Consider the following 22714-nt stretch of genomic DNA (forward strand, 5'->3'; position numbering starts at 1 on the left):
GAGAATGAGCAGGGCTTTAATATGGCATTCTTTCCCCTCAGACCTTGTTATCTGACAAGAGCGACCCTAAATTGAAGCTTGTAGATGCATATAGATTAGTTAATAATCTAATTTGTTAATTAGTTAATAATCTGTTTTTATTTCTTGGTAGGAAGGTGTGTCACTTTAATGCTTAGACTTTAAAAAGATTTTTGTAGGTTGTTGTTTATGCTGACTCCTTATAATTTTATTCTATATTTTTCAAGCATGTACAAGTATTTTTAGTTTCTCTTAAAGGTGAAAAATGGTCTATTTTTTACCTTGCACATAGCGTGTGGTTAGGGACTGTGACTAGGTGTGAATGTCCTCTCCAGCTTCTAATTTGGTTCTCTAGCTACTTTCTTTCCAGCCAGGATTCTTAACAGCAAAGAGAAAAAGTAATGTAGTCTCAATAAATAAGTTATTTTAATTTTTTGCACACTCATTTGTTAATAGAAGGCAGCTCTTGTTTTTTCTTTCCTTATTTTTTTAATTGGAGGAAAATTGCTTTATAATGTTGTGTTGGTTTCTGCCATACAACAATGCAAATCAGTCATAGTTATATATACATATATTTCCTCTCTCTTGAGCCTCCCTCCCCGTCTCTATTCCAAACCTCTAGGTCATCACAGAGTGCCAAGATCGACTCCCTGTATCATATAGCAACTTCCCACTAGCTACCTGTTTTACACATGATGGTGTATATGTGTCAATGCTACTTTCTCAATTCTTCCCATCCTTTCCTTCCCTTGCTGAGTCCACAAGTCCGTTCTCTATGTCTGTGTCTCCATTCCTTCCCTGCAAATAGATTCATCAGTGCTATTTTTCTAGATTCCATATATATGCGTTAATATACAATATTTATTTTTCTCTTTCTGACTTACTTCACTCTGTATATTAGGTTCTAGGTTCACCCAACTCAGTAGAACTGATTCAAATTCATTCCTTTTTGTGGCTTCATTGTATGTTTGTAAAACAAACAGGTTAAAACAACATCTTTATCTGTTCATCTGTCAGTGGACATCTAGGTTGCCTCCCTGTCCTGGCTATTGTAAATAGTGCACTTCCTGTTTTTTCTTAGCAGCAGATAAGTTTTATTTAGACTTTCAGATATGAAATTGATCACAAAGTCATAGTATGTGAGCTTATTTCTGAGGGTAAGAGTAGTCAGAATACTTGAGCAGATTCTGAGAAGTGAAGTTACTTAGTGGTGTATGATTCTTTGCGATCCCACGGACTGTAGCCTACCAGGCTCCTCTGTCCATGGCATTTTCCAGGCAAGAGTCCTGGAGGGGGTTGCCATTTCCTTCTCCAGGGGATCTTCCCGACCCGGGGATTGAAGCCAGGTCTCCCGCATTTCGAGTAGATGCTTTACGCTCTGAGCCACGAGGGAAGCCCCCTAGCAGATTCTAGGCATGTAAATTACCCTAATGGTAGGTGCTAAGAAGGAACGATGAGGGCTGATCATTTCATAATCATACCAAAAAAGAAGCAGTCAATATTACAGCCAAAGCCTAATCCGTATTTTTGGTTAATAGCTAATGCATTTAAAAAAATTCACTTCTCTTATATTTGGACAGGGCTTCCAAGGTGGCACTAGTGGTGAAGAATCTGGCTGCCAGTGCAGGAGACACAAGAGACGCAGGTTTGATACCTGGGTCGGGAAGATCCTCTGGAGAAGGAAATGGCAATTTACTTCAGTATTCTTGCCTAGAAAATTCCCTGGACAGAGGAAGTAGCCCGACGGGCTACAGTCCATGGGGTTTCCAAGAGTCAGACACGACTGACCGACTAACACTTTCACTCTCTGTATATCCAAAATTACCACGGTAGTCAACTTTCTCAAGATGACTTGATTTTTAAGCAATTTAGACACACTGTAAAATCATATGTTTTGTTTTTTTTGATTCAGAAATTCTGTTACTTCCAAGATGAAGGAACGTGATAATTGCAGTTTTAAAAGGAATGTTATCTATGAGGGGTGTCAAAATAAGTTCTTATTGTTCAGTTGATCTACTTCTTACACTGGATCAACATATTTCTGCAAAACAAACAGGTTAAAACAAAACAAAACAAAACTCTCTTTGTAATCTCTACATATTCTAGGGAGTTGCTCAAGAATCCTCACCTCTCTTGTATTTCTTTCTCCCCATTCATTGTTCCCAGATTGTAGCTGGGCTCCCTTTGCCTGATCCTGGATTCAAGGATATGACACCACTTTGAAATTTGCTTCTGGCTTTTCAGATTTGATAACCTTCAAGACAGCCTTCCTGCCATTTTGGGCCTTAGCATCCCCACGGTGTTTCAGCTCTTCTCATCTTTTTGGTTATAGGGTCTTCCTCCTGATTGCAGGAGTAGACCTTGGTGGCCCTGAGCCAGAGCTGCTGGGAAAACCTCTCCTGGGACATGGACCTTTGGTTCACCCAGCCTGGCACTAAGCAGCAGTGTCTGGGGCTGGTTACCCTGGTGGGCAGTCAGATTCTTAGAGTCTCCAGAACTGGGGTGGAGTCAGCGGATATGAAAAAGCTCCATGAATGAATGAATGAACGAAAGTCACTCAGTTGTGTCTAACTCTTTGCGACCCCATGGACTGCAGCCCGCCAGACTCCTCTGACCATGGGATTCTCCAGCCAAGGATACTGGAGTGGGTTGCTTTTCCCTCCTCCAGAGGATCTTCCCAACCCAGGGATCAAACCTGGGTCTCCTGCATTGCAGGCAGATTCTTTACTGTCTGAGCCACCAGGGAAGCAGAAAAGAAGCTTCCTGAGGGACACAGAAGATCTTTTCCTGAGCAGGTGCTTAGTGATCATCAATCAGGTGGGTGCCTCTGTCTGGCGGGGATGTGTGCTCCTCACTCTGGTTGTGCCACTGTCTCTGATGTCCTGAGTTGCTGTTAGTGTGTAAAGTAAACTTTGTCATGCACCTACATTTTCTTGTTTTGTTTCTTTTCATGATTTTAAAAAAATTTTATTGATTTTAGTTTTGGCCAAGCTGGGTCTTCATTGCTCTGTGGGCTTTCTCTAGTTGCGGAGCTGGGGCTACTTTTCCTTGCAGTGTGCAGGCTTCTCATTGCAGTGGCTTCTCTTGTTGTGGAGCTCAGGGTCTAGGGGCAGGAGCTTCAGTAGTTGCAGCTCCTGGGCTCTAGAGCACAGGCTCATTAGTTGCGGCACCAGCTTAGTTGCCCCATGGCATGTGGGATCTTCCTGGAGCAGGGATTGAATCTGCATCCCCTGTGCTGGCAGGTGGATTCATAAACACTGAACCACCAGGAACGTCCATGCACTTCTATTTGAGGAACTTGTGTCCATTCACATCAATCACAGCTCTGTCACCCTTGTGACCACTGTACACCGTTCCAGTCCCGGGTTCACACAACTCAACTCACGCCTGGGAGGTTCCTCGAGACCCTGAGTGAGGAGCCAAGAATGCAGACACTCATAGGGACAGGCCTACTCCAGGCCATTGAACTTTCTCTCTATATAAAAACAAACAAATACTCAGTGGTTTTGAGAACCTAGAAAATTCAGCTAAACAATGAGCTTTTTGAAGTCAAGGACTCTGTCTTACTCATGTTCTCCCTCCACTCCTTCCAATGCCTAGCACAATACCTGATCCAATACCACCTGCTTAGCAGTGGTACTGGAATTTTAGGAGCTAAATTAATGACACCTGCTTTCCTTCTTAAGTTGGGAACCAATCGAAAAATAGACAAAGGAGTCAGACAGCTGGAAATCAACCATCTGCTGCTAGCTCATAAACTGCCTTTGTTCAGATTAGAAAAAGGCATTTTTTTTTTTTCTTCTTTTTTTGGACAAATGAAGTAGAAGAAAACTTCCACTACAGGAAGATGATTTGAAGACAGACTGCCTCTCTGGGTGGATAAGTTAGAAGAAAGCTGTGGGGAGCTGGCTTGGTGTGCAGGAGCTGGGCTGGATTTAGTCCTTGCTTGTTCTCAGGGCCAGTACCTTTGTGCAGATGCCTCTGGAGATCAAAGCAGAAGGATGTTATATATATATATATATATATATATATATATATATTTTTTTTTTTAATAATAAAAGTTGAATTAGAGCATATTGCATAGATACACCACTGCAATGGACTTACTAATAATCTATCGTTGGGAATTCCCTGGTGGCCCTGTGGTTAGGTCTCCACACTTTCATTGACCAGTGCCCAGTTCGATCTCTGGTTGGGAAACTATGGTCTTGCAAGCAGAAACTAAGGTCTGTTACCGCATCGTCGACCAGTCATAGAATTGAGTACAAGCTGATGATATACCCTGTGACCCTCTACCTTACATCGTCTTTAAAACCCTGCCTTGGAAGTCATCGAGGCGTTGGGGCCTTTGAGCATGAGCTGCCCATTCTCTTTGCAATAGACGCTGTAGTTTAGATTGACTTTGTTGGGTCCAAGCAGACCCAAGTGTGGTTTGGTAACACTTTCTCTCACAGTCTGCGATAGTATACTTCCTTTTTCTGTCTTGGATGGAGTGAGTGAGCCAGTGGGAAAGAAGCCATGGAAATTATTGTTGCAGAAGTTCTAACTCTTGGAATCATGAGGCCGGGAGAAAGGAGGTTCTCAGTAACATAGTAGATAGTGTTTCCTGAATGAGTGAATACGTTTTAAGAAGAGGCAGATATGGAATTTACTGTATAAATATAGCTAAGAATGAACAATGGTAGAACAGTTAGGAGGCAAGTTTGGTGGCCTAAATGAATATTTTGTGACTTGCTGATGTATCAGGGATATGTAAACCTTACTTGACTTTTTATCTGGAGGGCTTTGTTAACCTTTGACGTTGGAGGTGGGGGGATTGATTACTGATAAAGGAACAAAAAAGGGCCTTTTGAAAGGCTTAATTGTTCAGAGAGTGAGTTGGAAAGCACTCAAGATATGTCCATTTTAGTGGAGAACGATTTATCAACTCACTTGGAAACCATTCAGATCTGACTAGAGAGGGGAGATAAGGAATGAGAGCAACGATTTTTTAACTTGGGTATATTTAAATGGACTTTATCTCCAGTGGATAAAACAAGAGTTAACTTTTACTCCTTGGAAGGGGAAAAAATAGAGATAGACCTATGAATTCTCAAGTTGCTGCTTCAGAAGGAGATACCTGACGGAAGAAGTGTGAAGGCTTATGCTGTACCTTTTGTGAGTACTCTATAAGTTATCTTATTTCTTATTCTCAAATTACACTATTTGGGGTTAATTCATATTATAAGTTATTTAATTCATATTAGTTTGTCAACTTAGGTGTTGTTCAGTCTCCCAGTTGTGTCCGACTCTGTGTAACCCCATGGACTGCAGCACGCCCGGCTTCCCTGTCCTTCACCGTCTCATGGAATTTGCTCAAACTCATGTCCGTTGAGTTGATGATACCATCCAACCATCTCATCCTCTGTCTCCCCCTTCTCTTCCTGCCCTCAACCTTTCCCAGCATCAGGGTCTTTTCCCCTTAGTGGTCTTTTCAGCTTAGTGTTGGCTACAGATTGGCACTTGCCAAGGGCATTTGCCTTCTGCCTGTGCTGCTGCAGCTGCTGACCTTCAACATGCCCCGAGCGAGTTCAGAGTGGAGAGTGAGGCATTCTGTGCTCCAGGGAATCTGGTGGAATAGATTTAGAGAGTTAGATATTTTCAGGAACTGTCTTCATGATCCCAATCTTTGCATCTTCTGATATCTAGAAAAGCACTAAAATCCCTTCATGATGACATCAGATGCTCCTCATGTGACTCATCATGTCATCATGCTGCTCAGAGGACATCCTTCCAAAGAGTAAGTGTTTTTTAATTTCATGACTCCAGTCACCAGCTGAAGTGATTTTGGAGCCCCCCAAAATAAAGTCTGTTACTGTTTCCACTGTTTCCCCATTTATTTGCCGTGAAGTGATCTTAGTTTTCTGAATGCTGTTTCAAGCCAACTTTTTCACTCTCCTCTTTCACTTTCATCAACAGGCTCTTTAGTTCTTCACTTTCTGCCATAAGGGTGGTTGTCATCTGTATATCTGAGGTTATTGATATTTCTCCCGGCAATCTTGATTCCAGCTTGTGCTTCATCCAGCCCAGCGTTTCTCATGATGTACTCTGCATATAAGTTAAATAAGCAGGGTGACAATATACAGCCTTGATGTACTCCTTTTCCTATTTGGAACCAGTCTGTTGTTCCATGTCCAGTTCTAACTGTTGCTTCCTGACCTGCATACAAGTTTCTCAAGAGGCAGGTCAGGTGGTCTGGTATTCCCATCTCTTTCAGAATTTCCCACGGTTTATTGTGATCCACACTGTCAAAGGTTTTGGCATGGTCAATAAAGCAGAAGTAGATGTTTTTCTTCAACTCTCTTGCTTTTTCGATGATCCAATGGATGTTGGCAATTTGATCTCTGGTTCTTCTAAATCCAGCTTGAACATCTAGAAGTTCATGGTTCACATACTGTTGAAGCCTGGCTTGGAGAATTTTGAGCATTACTTTACTAGTGTGTGAGATGAGTGCAATTGTGCAGTACTTTGACCATTCTTTGGCATTGCCTTTCTTTGGGATAGAATGACAACCTGACCTTTTCCAGTCCTGTAGTCACTGCTGAATCTTCCAAATTTGCTGGCATATTGAGTGCAGCACTTTCACAGCATCATCTTTTAGGACTGGAAATAGCTCAACTGGAATTCCATCACCTCCACTAACTTTGCTCGTAGTGATGCTTCCTAAAGCCCACTTGAGTTCGCATTCCAAGATGTCTGGCTCGAGGTGAGTGATCATACCACTGTGATTATCTGGGTTGTGAAGATCTTTTTTGTACAGTTATTCTGTGTATTCTTGCCACCTCTTCTTAATATCTTCTGGTTCTGTTCGGTCCATACCATTTCTGTCCTTTATTGAGCCCAGAAACCCTTTAAAGATCATATCCAGTTACAATCAAAATTTTTCCAGTGGCTCAGCAGGTAAAGAATCTGCCTGCAATACAGGAGATGCAGGAAATGTGGGTTTGATCCCTGGGTTGGGAAGATCCCCTGGAGAAGGAAATGGCAACCCAATCCAGTATTCTTTCTGGGACAATCCCATGGACAGAGGAACCTGATGGGCCCATGGGGTCATGAGTCAGCATGACTTAATGACTAAACAGTAGTGAATTGCAAAATTATTTTTAAATGTTGCACAAAACTCAGCCTTGAATATGATTAGATATTACTTACATACTAGCTATTTCTTAGGTAATACTTCCATATTACTTCCCTATTACTCAGTCCAGTAATCTAGATCTGGTATTACCCTCCCTTTATCTGGATAGGAAAACTGGATTATAAGATATTACTCAACTCATAAAATTGTGTATAAGAAGCTTGAAAAAAAAAACAAAACAAAAAAGAATCATACTTATTAAACCTGAACCTGACATTGATGAAAATGTATCTTTTCCTTTATTGCTGTGGAAACCTCAGGTAAGGGTAGGCATCTTACCACAGTTTCTTTATTCTCAGCTGTGTCAGGAAATAAAAGGCCAGTATCACTGAACTGTGCATGCTGGATCTTTAATGAGACAATTAATGATCTGAGCAGAGCATCATTTCAGAAATGGGAGGAGGTGGGGAATGGTGTGAAGAAACTGCTTTCTTCCCTTCAGTGAGCTCATCTGTCAAGGGACTAAATTAAGAGAGGAAGTAGAGCCAAGGAAAGAACTTGGCTCATTTTCTCCTCATCTGGGTCTTATCTTCTCCAGTTAGCCTCGGATCTTGAGGCCTCTTGAAGTCCCAACTTTGTGTTGGTAAAGTGAGGTTGTGATTTGTGTCTTAGACTATTCAGGAATCTGTCTTAAAATCAAGGCTTGGACTTTACAACATCCCCAGTCCTCTACATCTTGTCTTTGTGTTTATTCATCTGATATTTTCTTAAAAAACTTTTTCCTTTTGTGTTGGGATATAGCTGATTAACAGTATTGTGATGGTTTCAGGTGAGCAGCAAAGGGACTTAGTCATACATATACATGTCTGATTTTTTCTAATTGAGATCTTTTTTTAGAGAATTTCGGCTCACAGCAAAATTGAGGGGACAGTGTGGAGATTTTCCATATACCACCTGTCTTCACTCATGCAAAGCCTCCCCCAGTTTCAACATCCCCTATCAGAGTCTACATTTGTTTGATTTATTTGGACTCTGTGGGAGAAGGCGAGGGTGGGATGTTTCGAGAGAACAGCATCAAAACATGTATATTATCAAGGGTGAAACAGATCACCAGCCCAGGCTGGATGCATGAGACGAGTGCTCTGGGGCTGGTGCACTGGGAAGACCCAGAGGGATCGGGTGGAGAGGGAGGTGGGAGGGGGGATCAGGATGGGGAATACATGTAAATCCATGGCTGATTCATGTCAATGTATGGCAAAAACCACTACAATATTGTAAAGTAATTAGCCTCCAACTAATAAAAATAAATGGAAAAAAACAAAAACAAAAACTTTGTTATTTTGAAACAATTTTAAACATAGAAAGGTTGAAAGAATAATAGAGGTGCCTATATACACTTTAATAATTTTTAATATTTTACCACATTTGCTTTTTTTGTATTCTCCCTTCACCCTCCCCCCATAAATATATATCAAATCATTTGAGCACATATTACAGTATTATTCCCCTTGTCCTCTTAATATTTTATTAGGTGTTTCCTGAGAAAAATGATATTTTTTTTAACATTATCATAATATGGTTGTCAAGTTTAGGAAATTGACACAATACTTTTTCCCCCATCTACAGTTCATAATCCAATTTGTCAATTATCCCAGTAATGTCTTTTTTCTCTCTAATACAGGATCCAATTCAGGTTCCTGTATTGCAGTTGGTTGTCCTTTCCCTATTGTGTCCAAATTGATTTCTTCAGTTCTTCAATAACAGATGATTGATAGTTTCAAAGAATACAGGATGGGATGTTCATCACTTTGGCTTTGTCTGGTGTTTCCTGGTGATTAGACTTAGATCATATGTGCCTACCCATCTACAACATCAATGTATTTTCCCTTTCAGAGTACCACATCATCCATTTGCCCTTAGTGGTGATGCTAATTTGGTCGCCTAACCAAGATGTTCTGGTTTCTCCATGTATGGTTATTATAATTATTTTTTTCTTCCAATGCTAAGTCATCTGTGGGGAGACACTTTGGGATTATGCACATATCCTTCTTCTCATTGAGCTTTTCTCACTAGGATGCAGTGAGTGAATCTTTGTTATGAGAGTCTCAGAGTGTTTTTTCCCTCTCTCACAATATAATTTTATCCTTCTTTTCCCACAGTTGTGTTTTGTTGAAAGTTTTACTTTCGTTTAAGATTTGGAGGATTAATTAACAAATGAAACTACTTGTTACACATAAACAGTTTCAATTTTTAATAGATTATTTAACTTAATTTTAATATGCAGTCATTAAAAGAAAAGAAATATAAGCAATAGAGAGAAGTAACAGAGTATACATCACCAAATTGGGCTGATACCTATGGGCTTCCTTGGTGGCTCAGCTGGTAAAGAATCCGCCTGCGATGCGGGAGACCTGGGTTCGATCCCTGGGTTGGGAAGATCCCCTGGAGAAGGAAATGGTTACCCACTCCAGTATTCTGGCCTGAAGAATTCCATGGACTGTATAGTTCATGGGGTTGCAAAGTGTTGGACATGACTGAGCAATTTTCACTTTCCTTAATCCAGACTTGAGAAGCGCTGGGAAGTCCCAAATGACAGCAATCTGGAGTTCCAGTTGGGAAAGGGTTCTGGGCAGTATATCCACTCCATAGGTGAGATTTCAAATCACATCTTTGGGGGTTCCTGCTTATAATCCCAGGCCACAAGATGATACTGTTATCAGTTTGCTTGCAAAAATGCAGCTCCAGTTTTTAACTTTTACAAAGCTGTTTGTTTCACCTCTTGAGTCATAAGATTCCTTAGACCCTGAGGGATTGGCTAGGTCTCCAGGGGCTGAAGAAATTTCAAGATCCACTCCCTTTCTTATCCAAAGTGCTGTTTGACTTGCTGGAAATGACTGATGTGCTTGTAGGCAGGCGTGTAGTCTAGGTAGGTCCCGGCGAGGTCAGAAGTCAGTCAGAGCCCTGCTCCCCTGAAGCCTGAACAAGACTATCTTCATTTTAATTTCCCTAACAAGTTGAAACTTGGCTCCCAAAGTTGTCATCAAATTATTTATTTTCTCAATCTTACACTACACACAAAATAGTGTCAGAATAACTACACCAATATCATGATGATAAACCCAGCAGAAGGAGCTGATGATTTTTTGTAGCTCTTTTATTCCCTAAATTGTGGGTATAATGTCAAAATACTGAGCTCAAAAGTTACTTGGATTGATTCTCTTTCCTCCCCTTTTATGTGGTATTTATCCTTTGATTCCCTGGATTGAGAAGATCCCCTGGAGGAGGGCATGGCAACCCACTCCAGTATTTTTCCTGGAGAATCCCATGGACAGAGGAGCCTGATGGGCTACGGTCCATAGGATCACAAAGAGTCAGATGTGACTGAAGTGACTTAGCATGCACGTGCTCAATATAGTTATTAAACTATAGTGTGTTAATTTGTTTTTGTGTCTATTAAGTTTTAGTCCCCTCCCACCCCCCGACTTTCCATTCTTTCAAACTTAAAATCTATAGCTTACCTTTTTAGCGTCCCAGGAATGCCATAATAGAGTACCATAGACTGGGTGGCTTGAAAACAGAAATTAATTTTCTCACAGTTCTGGAGGATGGGAGTCCAAGACCAAGGTGCAGGAGGGTTGGTTTTTCCTCCTGCTTTACAGATGGCCACCTTCTCCCTGTGTACTTGCATGACCTTTCCTCTGTACTTAAGCCCCCCTGCTGTATCTTCCTCGTATAAGGACACTGGTTCTATTGGATTCTCATCCTTTGACCTCATTTAAGCTTGGTTACATCCTGAAAGTCCCATCCTCTAAATGATATTGAGTTTCAGGGCTTCATATGTGAATTTTGAAGGGTACACAATTCAGTATATAATACCCACAGCCTTTGGCTCTCTTATGAAACTCTTGATACTGTTTCTGAACTCATTGAAGCTGCTGACCCTTTTTGATTCAGTTCCCTCCTTGTCCACCTGTTTATATGCTTCCTTATTTATTATTTTCACAAATTCATCCAATCATTCATTTTTGAGTAATTTACTCATTCAGAAAACTATTTCTTGAACACCTACTAAGCATAGGCTCTTTGCTAGACACAGGAGATATAATGGTGAGGAGGAAAACAGAAAAAAGATAAATTCCAAGAGTTTACAGTCAACTGGGGGAGTCTGACATTGATCAAAGTGTAATCCAAATAATAATTGCATTTTTAATTTCTTAAACATGTAAGATGACAATGCAACTGTGCTCCAAAGAATTGTATAAGAAAGTGTGAAAGTGAAAGTGTTAGTCACTCAACTGTGTCCGACTCTTTGTGACCCCATGGATTGTAGCCCAACAGGCTTTTCTGTCCGTGGGGTTTCCCAGGCAAGAATACTGGAGGGGGTTGCCTTTCCCTTCTCCAGGGGATCTTTCTGACCCAGGGATCGAACCCAGGTCTCCTGCTTTGTAGGCAGATTCTTTACCATCTGAGCCACCAGGGAAGACCATAAGGAAGTGTAAGAGGAGGGAACTGACATATTTGGTGTAATCAGGGAAGGCATCTCCAGTAAAATGATATCTATGCTGCATCTACTGGAAGGCCAAGAGTTCACTGGAGAAAGAGAAATAAAGGAGAAGTGGAGGTGGCCTAACAGGGAACTGATGGTTCCAGCAAAGGAACAGAATACCCTAAGGACTATCATTTTAATAATTTGCACCAATACTGTCAAATTCTTTGCCAACAGTCCTTCATTTGCCACTTTTCCCATCTCCAACAGAGTATTAGTTCAACCATCTAGAGGATAATGTTGCTATAAGGCATACCTCTATGTGTATTAGTTCCACTGCAGATTTATTACCTGCAGTAATGGTAGCCTTTACTATTATAGTTTGCTGATGTTTCTGTGTTTCTGGGCAATTTTCTTTCTCTTGAACATGAAAGTGAAAGTTGCTCAGTCGTGTCTGACTCTTTGTGGCCCTATGGACTATAATATTCATGGAATTCTCCAGGCCAGAATACTGGAGTGGGTAGCCTTTCCCTTCTCCAGGGGATCTTCTCAATCCAGGGATTGAACCCAGGTTTCCTGGATTGCAGGCAGATTCTCTACCAGCTGAGCCACAAGGGAAGCTCAAGAATACTGGAGTGTGTATCCCTTCTCCAGCAAATCTTCCTGACCCAGGAATCAAACTGGGGTTTCCTGCATTGCAGGCAGATTCTTCACCAACTGAGCTATCATTGCTGCTGCTCAAAAGCTAATTCAAACCTGGCCAGGTTTCCTTGAGCAACCTTGCCCATTATATCCTATGAATGAATTTTCCTAACAGAAAACAAATAGAAGCGTTACATGAGAACATCCTAAAGACTAATCACCCCATATGCTGGGGAGCTTGGTGCTGTCTCTCTAGCTCCCTGACTTCCCAACATCCAATTTGCTGTCCACTCTTGTTCATTCAACCTTGTTGATATCTTTTAAGTATCTTTTTTTTTTTTTTACTCTACTTATTTCAGACTCTTGCCATCTCTCTCTTACATTTCTACAAAAACCTGTTTAAATATTCCACTCCTTGCCTCCTGTCTTATCTCCTTTTAATTTATCTTTTATAGGGCATCAGGGACAGTCTCTGATTCACTATATTCTACATTAAAAGAATGAGTGTGGTCTTCAGAGCAGAACAAGCTCTCCCATATACTAATAGTTATATGTCTTTCTGTGAGTGACTTAATTTCTTTAAGTTTAAGCATTTGAATAAAATCTGTGAAATGAAGATAATAATACCCATACTTGGTTCTTGTAAGTAAAATGTGCTCAAGCGTGACCTGCTATCATACTAATGGTTAGCATTAAACTGTGGGGTGGGCACTGTACTAACTGTTTTATGTGCACTATCACATTTATCTTTTCCAGAAGATGAAAAATTTGCGCAAAGTCACACAGCAAATAAAGTGGTGACATGCTCAGTTAGCCTCCAAAACACCTGCTCTTCACCACATAACTATAGCTATTATCAGCAAGAGTGGGAAACTGAGAACATTGTGAAACTTAGCTGCTAGATGAACTTGGACAAGTTTCTTAAGGATTTTGAGCATCAGTTATTTTATCTGTAAAATGGGGATATAATATGTACAATATTTTATAGAGCGTTACATAAAATTAATGTAGAAGGTAAAAGACATGAAATATTAATAAAGACTATCTATGACTGTCATTATTTCTAGACTAAAAATACAGCTTTTAAGCTACTCTGTTTAAAAAATTATGTTGCTCTCCCTCTCTGGGGTATGCATAAAGCCCACTATCTTTAGCAAAGTCCATTAACCTGTGTTTTAAGGTCTGTTTACCTCGTCTTCCATTTTGAGGTTTAATAATGACCATTTGCTGTTCTAAACATGCGTTGCTTTCATAGAACTCCCTGCCTTTGTTTGGCTGTGAGATCTTAGTTCCCTGACCAGGGATCGAACCCGTGCCCCCTGCATTGAGAGCTCAGAGTCTTAACCACTGGACCAGCAGTGAATTCTCTACCTTTTTAAAGGCTGCTTTCTTGACCTAAAAAACTGTGCCTCCTTCTCTTGCTCCCACCCCAATATTTTCTCTTCTGGATAACTTAAAATTTTTAGTACTTGCATCACCTCCCCCTCCCCCCTCCCTTTTTTTTTTTTTTTTCAGCAAATCTGTATTTGCTTAACATCTTCAACTTCCTCAATTATAGTTGAATGACCTTTCTCAGATGACTTTGTAAGTGGGCATGCATCCATTGAATCTCATTTCACAATTTTTTACCTGTCATTTTTCCTCACTAGACCATGAGCTATCAGAGGGGTAAATATTGTGTCTTTCTCATCTGTATGACAAGACTTAGCACCGTGTGGGTACAAGGTTAAATGCCTGATGTGTAAGGATTAAATGCAATGTTTGGAAGTATAGAGCTTGGGTCTTGGCAGGTATTTAATAATAAACATTTCCTGACATTTTAATAATTTTTAAGATGGTTACAGTCATAAATATCTATTAATAATATTTATTTAATTATTTTTAATGTGAGGGTGATGTTTGTCTCTTTGTTCCCTTGTACACATTTCAGAATTTAAACAACATATTTAGGAAAGTCTTTCTTCTACAGTTTATCCTATTATCAGTTGAAGTAATTAAAAAGTGTTTCTGCAAACTACTTATTTTCCTCATTGTCCAGACGTGGTGAAAGTCTCCAATTACAATTATTATTTTTAAAGCACACCTGTTAACCAAATGTGATGTCTTTCGTTAAGTTGTTAGTTGACCTAAAATAAGGGCATTTCCATGAAATCAAACTGGAAAGAATCAGCAAGGGTTAATGCAAAAAAGGACATACCGAAATAAACATGACAAGCAACACAAAGAAGGTTGGAAATCCTTTTAGAAAGATACAGTTTGCCAATTTGACTCTGTCTTCTCTTTTGACAATAATTCAGTGCTGGGGGCTCCTGCTGGGGAGAACGTGGAGGAGGGAGGGAGGAAAGACAGGGACACAATTTAAATGTTTTGACAGCTTAGTCAAAGAGAGTGATCTGCTGCAGGCGTTTGCACACTTTAACCCCAGCTGTAACAGTTAGAATTCTTATTGCATGGTCTAAATCCAAGAATTGGCTGTTTGGAAAACTGTTTCCTGACTGCTACACACACATGCACAAAAGAAGAAGTGAAAAAGATCAGGTAAGCAAGAAATGAATCCACTCAAGTGTCTGTTAAGTGACAGTAATTAACTGGATTTTAATTTTCTCATGTTCATTTTTCATTAGATTTTTATCCCAGATAGAACCAAGAGTGCCAGAGCACCGAGTCTTTATTCTCTTGGGTCCCATGTGCAAAATTTCAACACATCCTGGCAGGTTTAGTGGTAAGGAATTAAAAATAAAACGTTCACTACGATTTAGTTCCAAAGTTGATTGAGTGAGTCCATTGTAATTCAAAGATGCCTCATTCAGGTCATTTCTTTTGTCCAAACAATGCTTATTGGAAGAGGCAAGTCCATCCACAATACATTTCTCATTGTTGGGAGACGGCGTGGTCTTCTAGGATAGCAGAAACTTTGCTCTGTGTCAGTCTCTTCCTCCCCCCACTTCACACACACACTTACTGTGGCACATAGCTAGAAATGAATGGGTGTCACTGAATACACATTGCCTGCCGTGTCAGTAAACAAAGGATGTGTCCGCCCCTTTTCCATCACGCACCCTGGGGAGACTAAGGATGAGAAAGCACAGGATATTCTGACCCCAGGGAGCTGAGGTGCATATCAAAGGAATGATTTCAGTGAGCCCAGACTCTTGCATCTTTCCATGCATAGAAAAGCACTAAATTCCTTAAGTTGAGATAGCTGGTTTTCTTTAATTAATAGTAATCTTTTGATGTTCTGACTACCTGGTCTTTGTTGCAGAAACTCCCCTGTATCCCAGCTCCTCCCGTACTTCTTCGGAGCAGTATTTCAGAGGCTGTATTCCAAGCTTAAGTCCTCAGTTTTGTCCCCTGAATAAAACATAACTCTCAGCTTTCAGGTTGTGCATTTTTGTTCAGTAGACATCGGGGAAGAGGCATAAAGGAAAAGAGGAATGTGGTGTTTGAGACGTGACTTCATATAGCATTTCATTCTACAAGCAGGATTTATGTTGTTGGACTATTGTTTGAAATGAAATGCAGTAGCAGTAGGTTTTGGGTGGTGCTATTAAATTTCAACTCCCCAGTCACAGTCACCTATCACCGTGTTAGGCACATGGGAGAATTTAAGAGCAACAAAACAGTGTCAGGCTGCCCTCTAGCCCTATAAATGAACCAGGCAGGAGTGTGCGACTTGGCAAACAAAGCCTCTGGTTTATTAAGCTAATGAGTTTTTGTGAATAAGCAAGGCCAGCATTAAATCATTTAAAATGAATTTTCTCCTAGATTGAAACATTGTACCCACTGTACTGTGAAATGAATTTTAAATTTTGGGTAAAGTTTGATTTCTAATAACCTGCAATATTTCCTTCTTCTCTTTCGTTGCTGTTTTTCTTTCCTGTGGCTTTTCGTTTAGAATGACTTAAAGCTTCATGATTTACTTCCTCTTGACTTTAAAGTAGTGAAAGAAAATAACTGAAAGTGCCAAGAACCTAGAGAATGAAGCTGTCCAGAGTTGAGCAGAAAGTACTTATTGTTTTGCTTGTCTGAGTGGTGGTTTCCAGCAGAAGACTTCATGGGGTTAATTTGAATTTCTTGCCTTCTTAAAACTGTAAGACAGCCACATTCTTATGCCCCTGTTTTTAGCAGTACACGCTTGCCTTGAAATCGCTGTTTCCATTGTAATGGACTAAGTGGCTGCTCAGCCTTGAGAATAAATAAGCCTCCTTAAGCGCTTAAATCCCTCCTGGGGAGACACTTCCAGAAAGGTTCATTTTGTGTCACAGTTAGGGACAACACTCAAACAACAGGCGAGAACAACACCAATTATTTTAAAGGAGACTAATTAGGGGATACACAAGAGGAAATTCAGCTGCGAGTTGTAGAAACAGAAATTTAGAGGTGGGAATCATCGCGGTAAAAGTTTTTCTTCCTCCACTTCCATAACTTTCATGGTAAAAAGTCTCTGGCTTTAAAGCTGTCTCCCACAAATTGAACTCTGGCAGGAATTAGGGCGACTGGATGTTGATGCCCGTGGCTACACATTTGATCACTTGCATTTCCAAACGTTTGTTTTCTTCATCCCATGTCAGAGTAGAAGAGAGTATTTACAGACAGAGGCTCCTGAATCTCTGTCAAAATGTGTTCACTCACTTATCTATCCCTTCATTTATATGTCTGGTCAGGCTTTGGTGGAATGCTCACTTTGTGTCAAGTACTGGATTCGTCAATACTTTGTCTTCAGCATGCTTTGCAGCTTTGTGAGATAAACTGCGGTGCAGTGGGGTGAGGTGGTCAGCGGTGATGATGAAGGAAGAAAAAAAAAATAGTTTCAAGGACCAGTATGACATTGGGTGCAAGAGAATATTCGCAGGATATTCTGCCAGAGATGAATAGAATGATGAATATGTAATAGAAATTGTGGACAGCTGTTGCGTTTCCGTTAATAGTAACTCCAATTTCAGTACTTTGTTTGGGTTCCATTTCATTATATAATCATAGCTAAATTAAATTGTGTTGTTTTTAAAAGCAGTATATTGACCACTCGCGTCATGTGACTGAGGGGCACCCCAGTGTGGTGTAGAAGGAGGCGACACGTGGCGGGATGCAGGCTATCTCTGACAGCACTTGGACGACACGATGGTGAATCCATCCATTGTTGGAGTCCTGTACACAGATTTACAAGGACTCAATCTGGGCTGTCACCGAACCCAGTCTGATGAGCATGCCGGGGTGATATCTGTTCTTGCCCAGCAAGCAGCTAAGCTAACCTCATACCCCACTGATATTTCTGTGGTGTGTCTAGAATCAGATAATGGGAATGTGATGCTGCAGACACACGATGGCATCCCAGTGGCAGTGTGCTAAATGGCCTCCTGAGGTCTTCTATCAGTGCGCCGAAGCCTGGCATAGGCTTTCAGTGGTACCTTATGTTAATTACCTTATAGATAATATAATATGCTAGAGTTCCAGTAATTAGACCATTTGTGTAATAGGCATTGGGCACTTTCCTATTAATTTTAGAGGAAGTTGTCTTTTGACCCTCTGTGGCTTGACGTATCAAATACCACTTAAGGAAAGTACCACATTTTGAAACAGCAGGTTTAGGTCACCTTGTATATAGAATTTTGTTATGTTTAATAAACCTGGTGGGAGGAAAAAAAAGCAGTATATTGATTCCAACATTATAGATTCAGTCTTGGGATGTCTCAATTATTGTATATGAAAGCTATTTTAACACTGATTGACCTCTGCCAGCAATTTGTAGAACTTTTCATATCAATCAGAAAAATGACCAAATGTAGTGATAAATTAATTGAATGAGAGACCATTACGCTTTGGTGGCTCCAATGCCATGGTGGCTTATGTAAGCAAAACGAAATCGTAGCCTGCAGATGCCTCAAGGTCACAAAATCGAAAATGTAGGGACGACCAATCACAAATAATTTAGGCTTTAAGCTGTAGCCAATCAAATAACTTCCTTTCTTTCTATCTGTACTTTCTCTGTTATTTCCCCTGGCTCCTGTCTGCCAAGAATCTGCCTAAGAGGACTCTTAACCATTTCCTGTTTGGTGCTGCCTCATTTGAATTAATTTCTGCTCACTTGCTGGTGCTGGGAAAACTGGTCAACCACTTGTAAAAGAATGAAACTAGAACACTTTCTAACACCATAGACAAAAATAAACTCAAAATGGATTAAAGATCTAAATGTAAGAACAGAAACTATAAAACTCCTAGAGGAGAACATAGGCAAAACACTCTCCGACATAAATCACAGCAAGATCCTCTATGACCCACCTCCCAGAATATTGGAAATAAAAGCAAAAATAAACAAATGGGACCTAATGAAACTTAAAAGCTTTTGCACTACAAAGGAAACTATAAGCAAGATGAAAAGACAGCCTTCAGAATGGGAGAAAATAATAGCAAATGAAGCAACAGACAAAGGATTAATCTCAAAAATATACAAGCAACTCCTGCAGCTCAATTCCAGAAAAATAAATGACCCAATCAAAAAATGGGCCAAAGAACTAAACAGACATTTCTCCAAAGAAGACAATACAGATGGCTAACAAACACATGAAAAGATGCTCAACATCACTCATTACCAGAGAAATGCAAATCAAAACCTCAATGAGGTACCATTACACGTCAGTCAGGATGGCTGCTATCTAAAAATCTACAAGCAATAAATGCTGGAGAGGGTGTGGGGAAAAGGGAACCCTCTTACACTGTTGGTGGGAATGCAAACTAATACAGCCGCTATGGAAAACAGTGTGGAGATTTCTTAAAAAACTGGAAATAGAACTGCCATATGACCCAGCAATCCTACTCCTGGGCATACACACTGAGGAAACCAGATCTGAAAGAGACACGTGCACCCCAATGTTCATCGCAGCACTGTTTATAATAGCCAGGACATGGAAGCAACCTAGATGCCCATCAGCAGATGAATGGATAAGGAAGTTGTGGTACATATACACCATGGAATATTACTCAGCCATTAAAAAGAATTCATTTGAATCAGTTCTAATGAGATGGATGAAACTGGAGCCCATTATACAGAGTGAAGTAAGCCAGAAAGATAAAGACCATTACAGTATACTAACACATATATATGGAATTTAGAAAGATGGTAATGATAACCCTATATGCAAAACAGAAAAAGAGACACAGATGTATAGAACAGACTTTTGGACTCTGTGGGAGAAGGCGAGGGTGGGATGTTTCGAGAGAACAGCATTGAAACAAGTATACTATCAAGGGTGAAACAGATCACCAGCCCAGGTTGGATGCATGAGACAAGTGCTCAGGGCTGGTGCACTGGGAAGAACCAGAGGGATGGGATGGAGAGGGAGGCGGGAGAGGGGATCGGGATGGGGAACACATGTAAATCCATGGCTGATTCATGTCAATGTATGGCAAAAACCACTACAATATTGTAAAGTAATTAGCCTCCAACTAATAAAAATAAATGGAAAAATAAAAAAATAAAAATAAAAATAAAAAAAATTAAAAAAGATCTTATTTTTAATGAAAACAACTTCCAGGATAATTGCATGTAATTTTTACTAAAATATACAAAAACTGTTGACCTTTTAATATATATACATATCTTACTATATGTATATGGTAAATATATATCTATATAAAATATAATAATTTTTGCTCACTTGCTTAGCATTTAAAATATGCCTCAGTTTATCTATCAACAGTTGTTTTGTATAGCTACTGTATTCATCTTTAACAAATCATAACTGGGTTTCTGTGATACACCAAAAACTTTCAAAAAGGCATGCGTGCTCAGTCCCTTAGTTGTGTCTGACTCTCTGTGACCCCATGGACTGTAGCCCCTCAAGGTCCTCTGTCCATGCGATTTTCCAGGCAAGGGTACTGGAATGAGTTGCCATGCCTGTCTGCAGGAGATCTTCCTGACCCAGGGATTGAATCCATATCTCCTGCATTGCAGGTGGATTCTTTACTTGCCGAGCCATCCAGGAAGCCTACATATACATAGATCTCCTCCCTTTTCCATTTCTTCTTTTTGAAAAACTCAATCCCACTGCTCTAAGGTGAATCACTTTGAACCATTTTTATGGGGAATTTCTTCCAGGTTTCCTTTGACCAGTCATCTTGCTTTCCCTGGTTCTGAATCTGTATTTGGTATATATCAATATCAATGTCCTCTCCTCTGTGCATTCAAGATGGATTCTAGTGAAGATGCCTAAGAGCAGGTTGGCATCATTACACTGAGGTGACGCCTCCTATCTTTTTGACCTTCAAGGAGCCTTTCTGTGCTTGTTGTTCGTCAGTCACTCAGTTGTGTTGGACTCTTTGAGACCCCGTGGACTGCAGCACGCCAGGCTTCACTGTCCTTCACCATCTTCTGGAGTTTGCTCAAACTCATGTCCATTGAGTTGGTGATGCCATCCAACCGTCTCATCCTCTGTCATCCCCTTCTCCTCCTGCATTCAATCTTTCCCAGCATCAGGGTCTTTTCCAATGAGTCGGCTCTTTGCAGAATGTGTCCAAGTATTGGAGTTTTAGCTTCCTCATCAGTCCTTCAATGAATATTCAGGATTGATTTCTTTTAGGATTGACTAGTTTGATCTCCTTGCAGTCCAAGGGACTGTCAAGAGTCTTCTCCAACACCACAGTTCAAAAGCATTAATTCTTTGATGCTCAGCTTTCTTTATAGTCAAACTCTCACATCCTTACATGACTACTGGAAAAACCGGAGCTTTGACTAGACAGACCTTTGTTAGCAAAGTAATGTCTCTGCTTTTTAATATGCTGTCTAGATTTGTCATAGCTTTTCTTCCAAGGAGCAAGCATCTTTTAATTTCATGACTGCAGTCACCATCCACAGTGATTTTGGAGCCCAGGAAAATAAAGTTTGTCACTGTTGAAATTGTTTACCCATCTATTTGCCATAAAGTGATGGGACCGGATGCCATGATAATCATTTTTTGAATGTTGAGTTTAAACAAGCTTTTTTGCTCTCCTCTTTCACCTTCATCAAGAGGCTCCTTAGTTCCTCTTCACTTTCTGTGGTAAGGGTGGTGTCCTCTGCATATCTGAGGTTATTGATATTTCTCCTGGCAATCTTTATTCCAGCTTGTGCTTCTTCCAGCCCAGCATTTTGCATGATGGACTCTGCATATAAGTTAAATAAGCAGGGTGACAATATACAACCTTGACGTACTCCTTTCCTGACTTGAAATCAGTGTGTTGTTCCATGTCCAGTTCTAACTGTTGCTTCTTGACCTGCATTGACCTGCCAAATATTTCTCAGAAGGCAGGTCAGGTGGTCTGGTATTCCCATCTCTTTAAGAGTTTTCTGGTTGGTTGTGATGCACACAGTCAAAGGCTTTGGCGTAGTCAATGAAGCAGAAGAAGATGGTTTTCTGGAATTCTCTTACTTTTTCTGTGATCCCTGGATGTTGGCAATTTGATCTCTGATTCCTCTGCCTTTTCCAAATCCAGCTTGAACATCTGGAAGTTCTCAGTTCAGATACTGTTGAAGCCTGGCTTGAAGGATTTTGAGCATTACTGTGCTAGTGTGTGAAATGAGTGCAATTTTGCAGTAGGGTAAACATTCTTTGGCATTGCCCTTCTTTGGGATTGGAATCAAAACTGACCTTTTCCAGTCCTGTGGTCACTGCTGAGTTTATCAAATTTGCAGGCATTTGGAGTGTAGCACTTTAACAGCATCATCTTTTAGGATTCTCTGTGTGTATGTAGTAGGGAAGTTCTCCTTGACTTTGAGAATGAGGAATATGTGGTCTTTAATCTCTTATCTGAGCAGGGTTCAGCTCTTCTCTTGCTCCTCATCTGGGATATCTATCCACAAGGACAGGCTCTGGCTGCTTAGGCTGGGGCCCATCTATCTCCTGCCTCAGTATGTGGTATCTGTTTAAATATGGCTGATTTTGACCCCCCTCCAAAGAGAAACATAACATTTATGGTCTCAAAATAAAATAAGATCATTATTTCTGGGTAAAAATTTTGGAAAGACTTCAGTTTTCACAGACTCTGGACAGAACATCCGAAGAAACAGCAGTTTCTTTGCCAGATATAAGTGAATCAGAAATGACATAATTTCCCCTGAAAAATGCCAGGAATATTTTCTCTGTATATGGTTGTCTGTATCATGCTCTTACATATTTCTGAATCTCACCTTGTGTTTAACCTCTGCAACTGTATCTTCTATCTATATTCTACACTTAAAAAAAAAATCTTTTATAAGTACAACGCCAAACCACTACTCTCAGATGTGTACATATCGATAACTGAATAAAACTATTAAGCCATAAATACTTGATTTCTTAAAATCCATAAATATCATTAAGAATTACTTTTACTAGTTTAAAAATATTGTGAGAAAAAATTGTAGGAGACATACTATTAGTCTACTGAAAAAAATGTATTTAAACAAACTAAAGTGAACTATGGATGTTCATTGGAAGGAC

The 22714-nt window shown here is 40.2% G+C and overlaps 2 protein-coding genes across 2 annotated transcripts in view; both read left to right on the top strand.

The window, feature by feature from the left end:
• Positions 1 to 22714, top strand: part of MAPK10 (mitogen-activated protein kinase 10) — a 593150-nt gene that overhangs the window by 101568 nt on the left and 468868 nt on the right. The gene's annotated exons all lie outside the window — the stretch shown is intronic.
• On the top strand, positions 17382 to 17609 carry LOC122696371 (ragulator complex protein LAMTOR5-like). The gene has a single exon (XM_043906270.1). The coding sequence runs from the start codon at positions 17382 to 17384 to the stop codon at positions 17607 to 17609; it is 228 nt and encodes a 75-aa protein (XP_043762205.1).

This window comes from Cervus elaphus, chromosome 6, assembly GCF_910594005.1.
Source record: "Cervus elaphus chromosome 6, mCerEla1.1, whole genome shotgun sequence".
NCBI classification, from domain to species: Eukaryota; Metazoa; Chordata; class Mammalia; order Artiodactyla; family Cervidae; genus Cervus; species Cervus elaphus.

Bases quoted from the DNA above. Each gene is read 5' to 3' on its own strand.
- LOC122696371 (XM_043906270.1), top strand. From the start codon at position 17,382: ATGGTGAATCCATCCATTGTTGGAGTCCTGTACACAGATTTACAAGGA.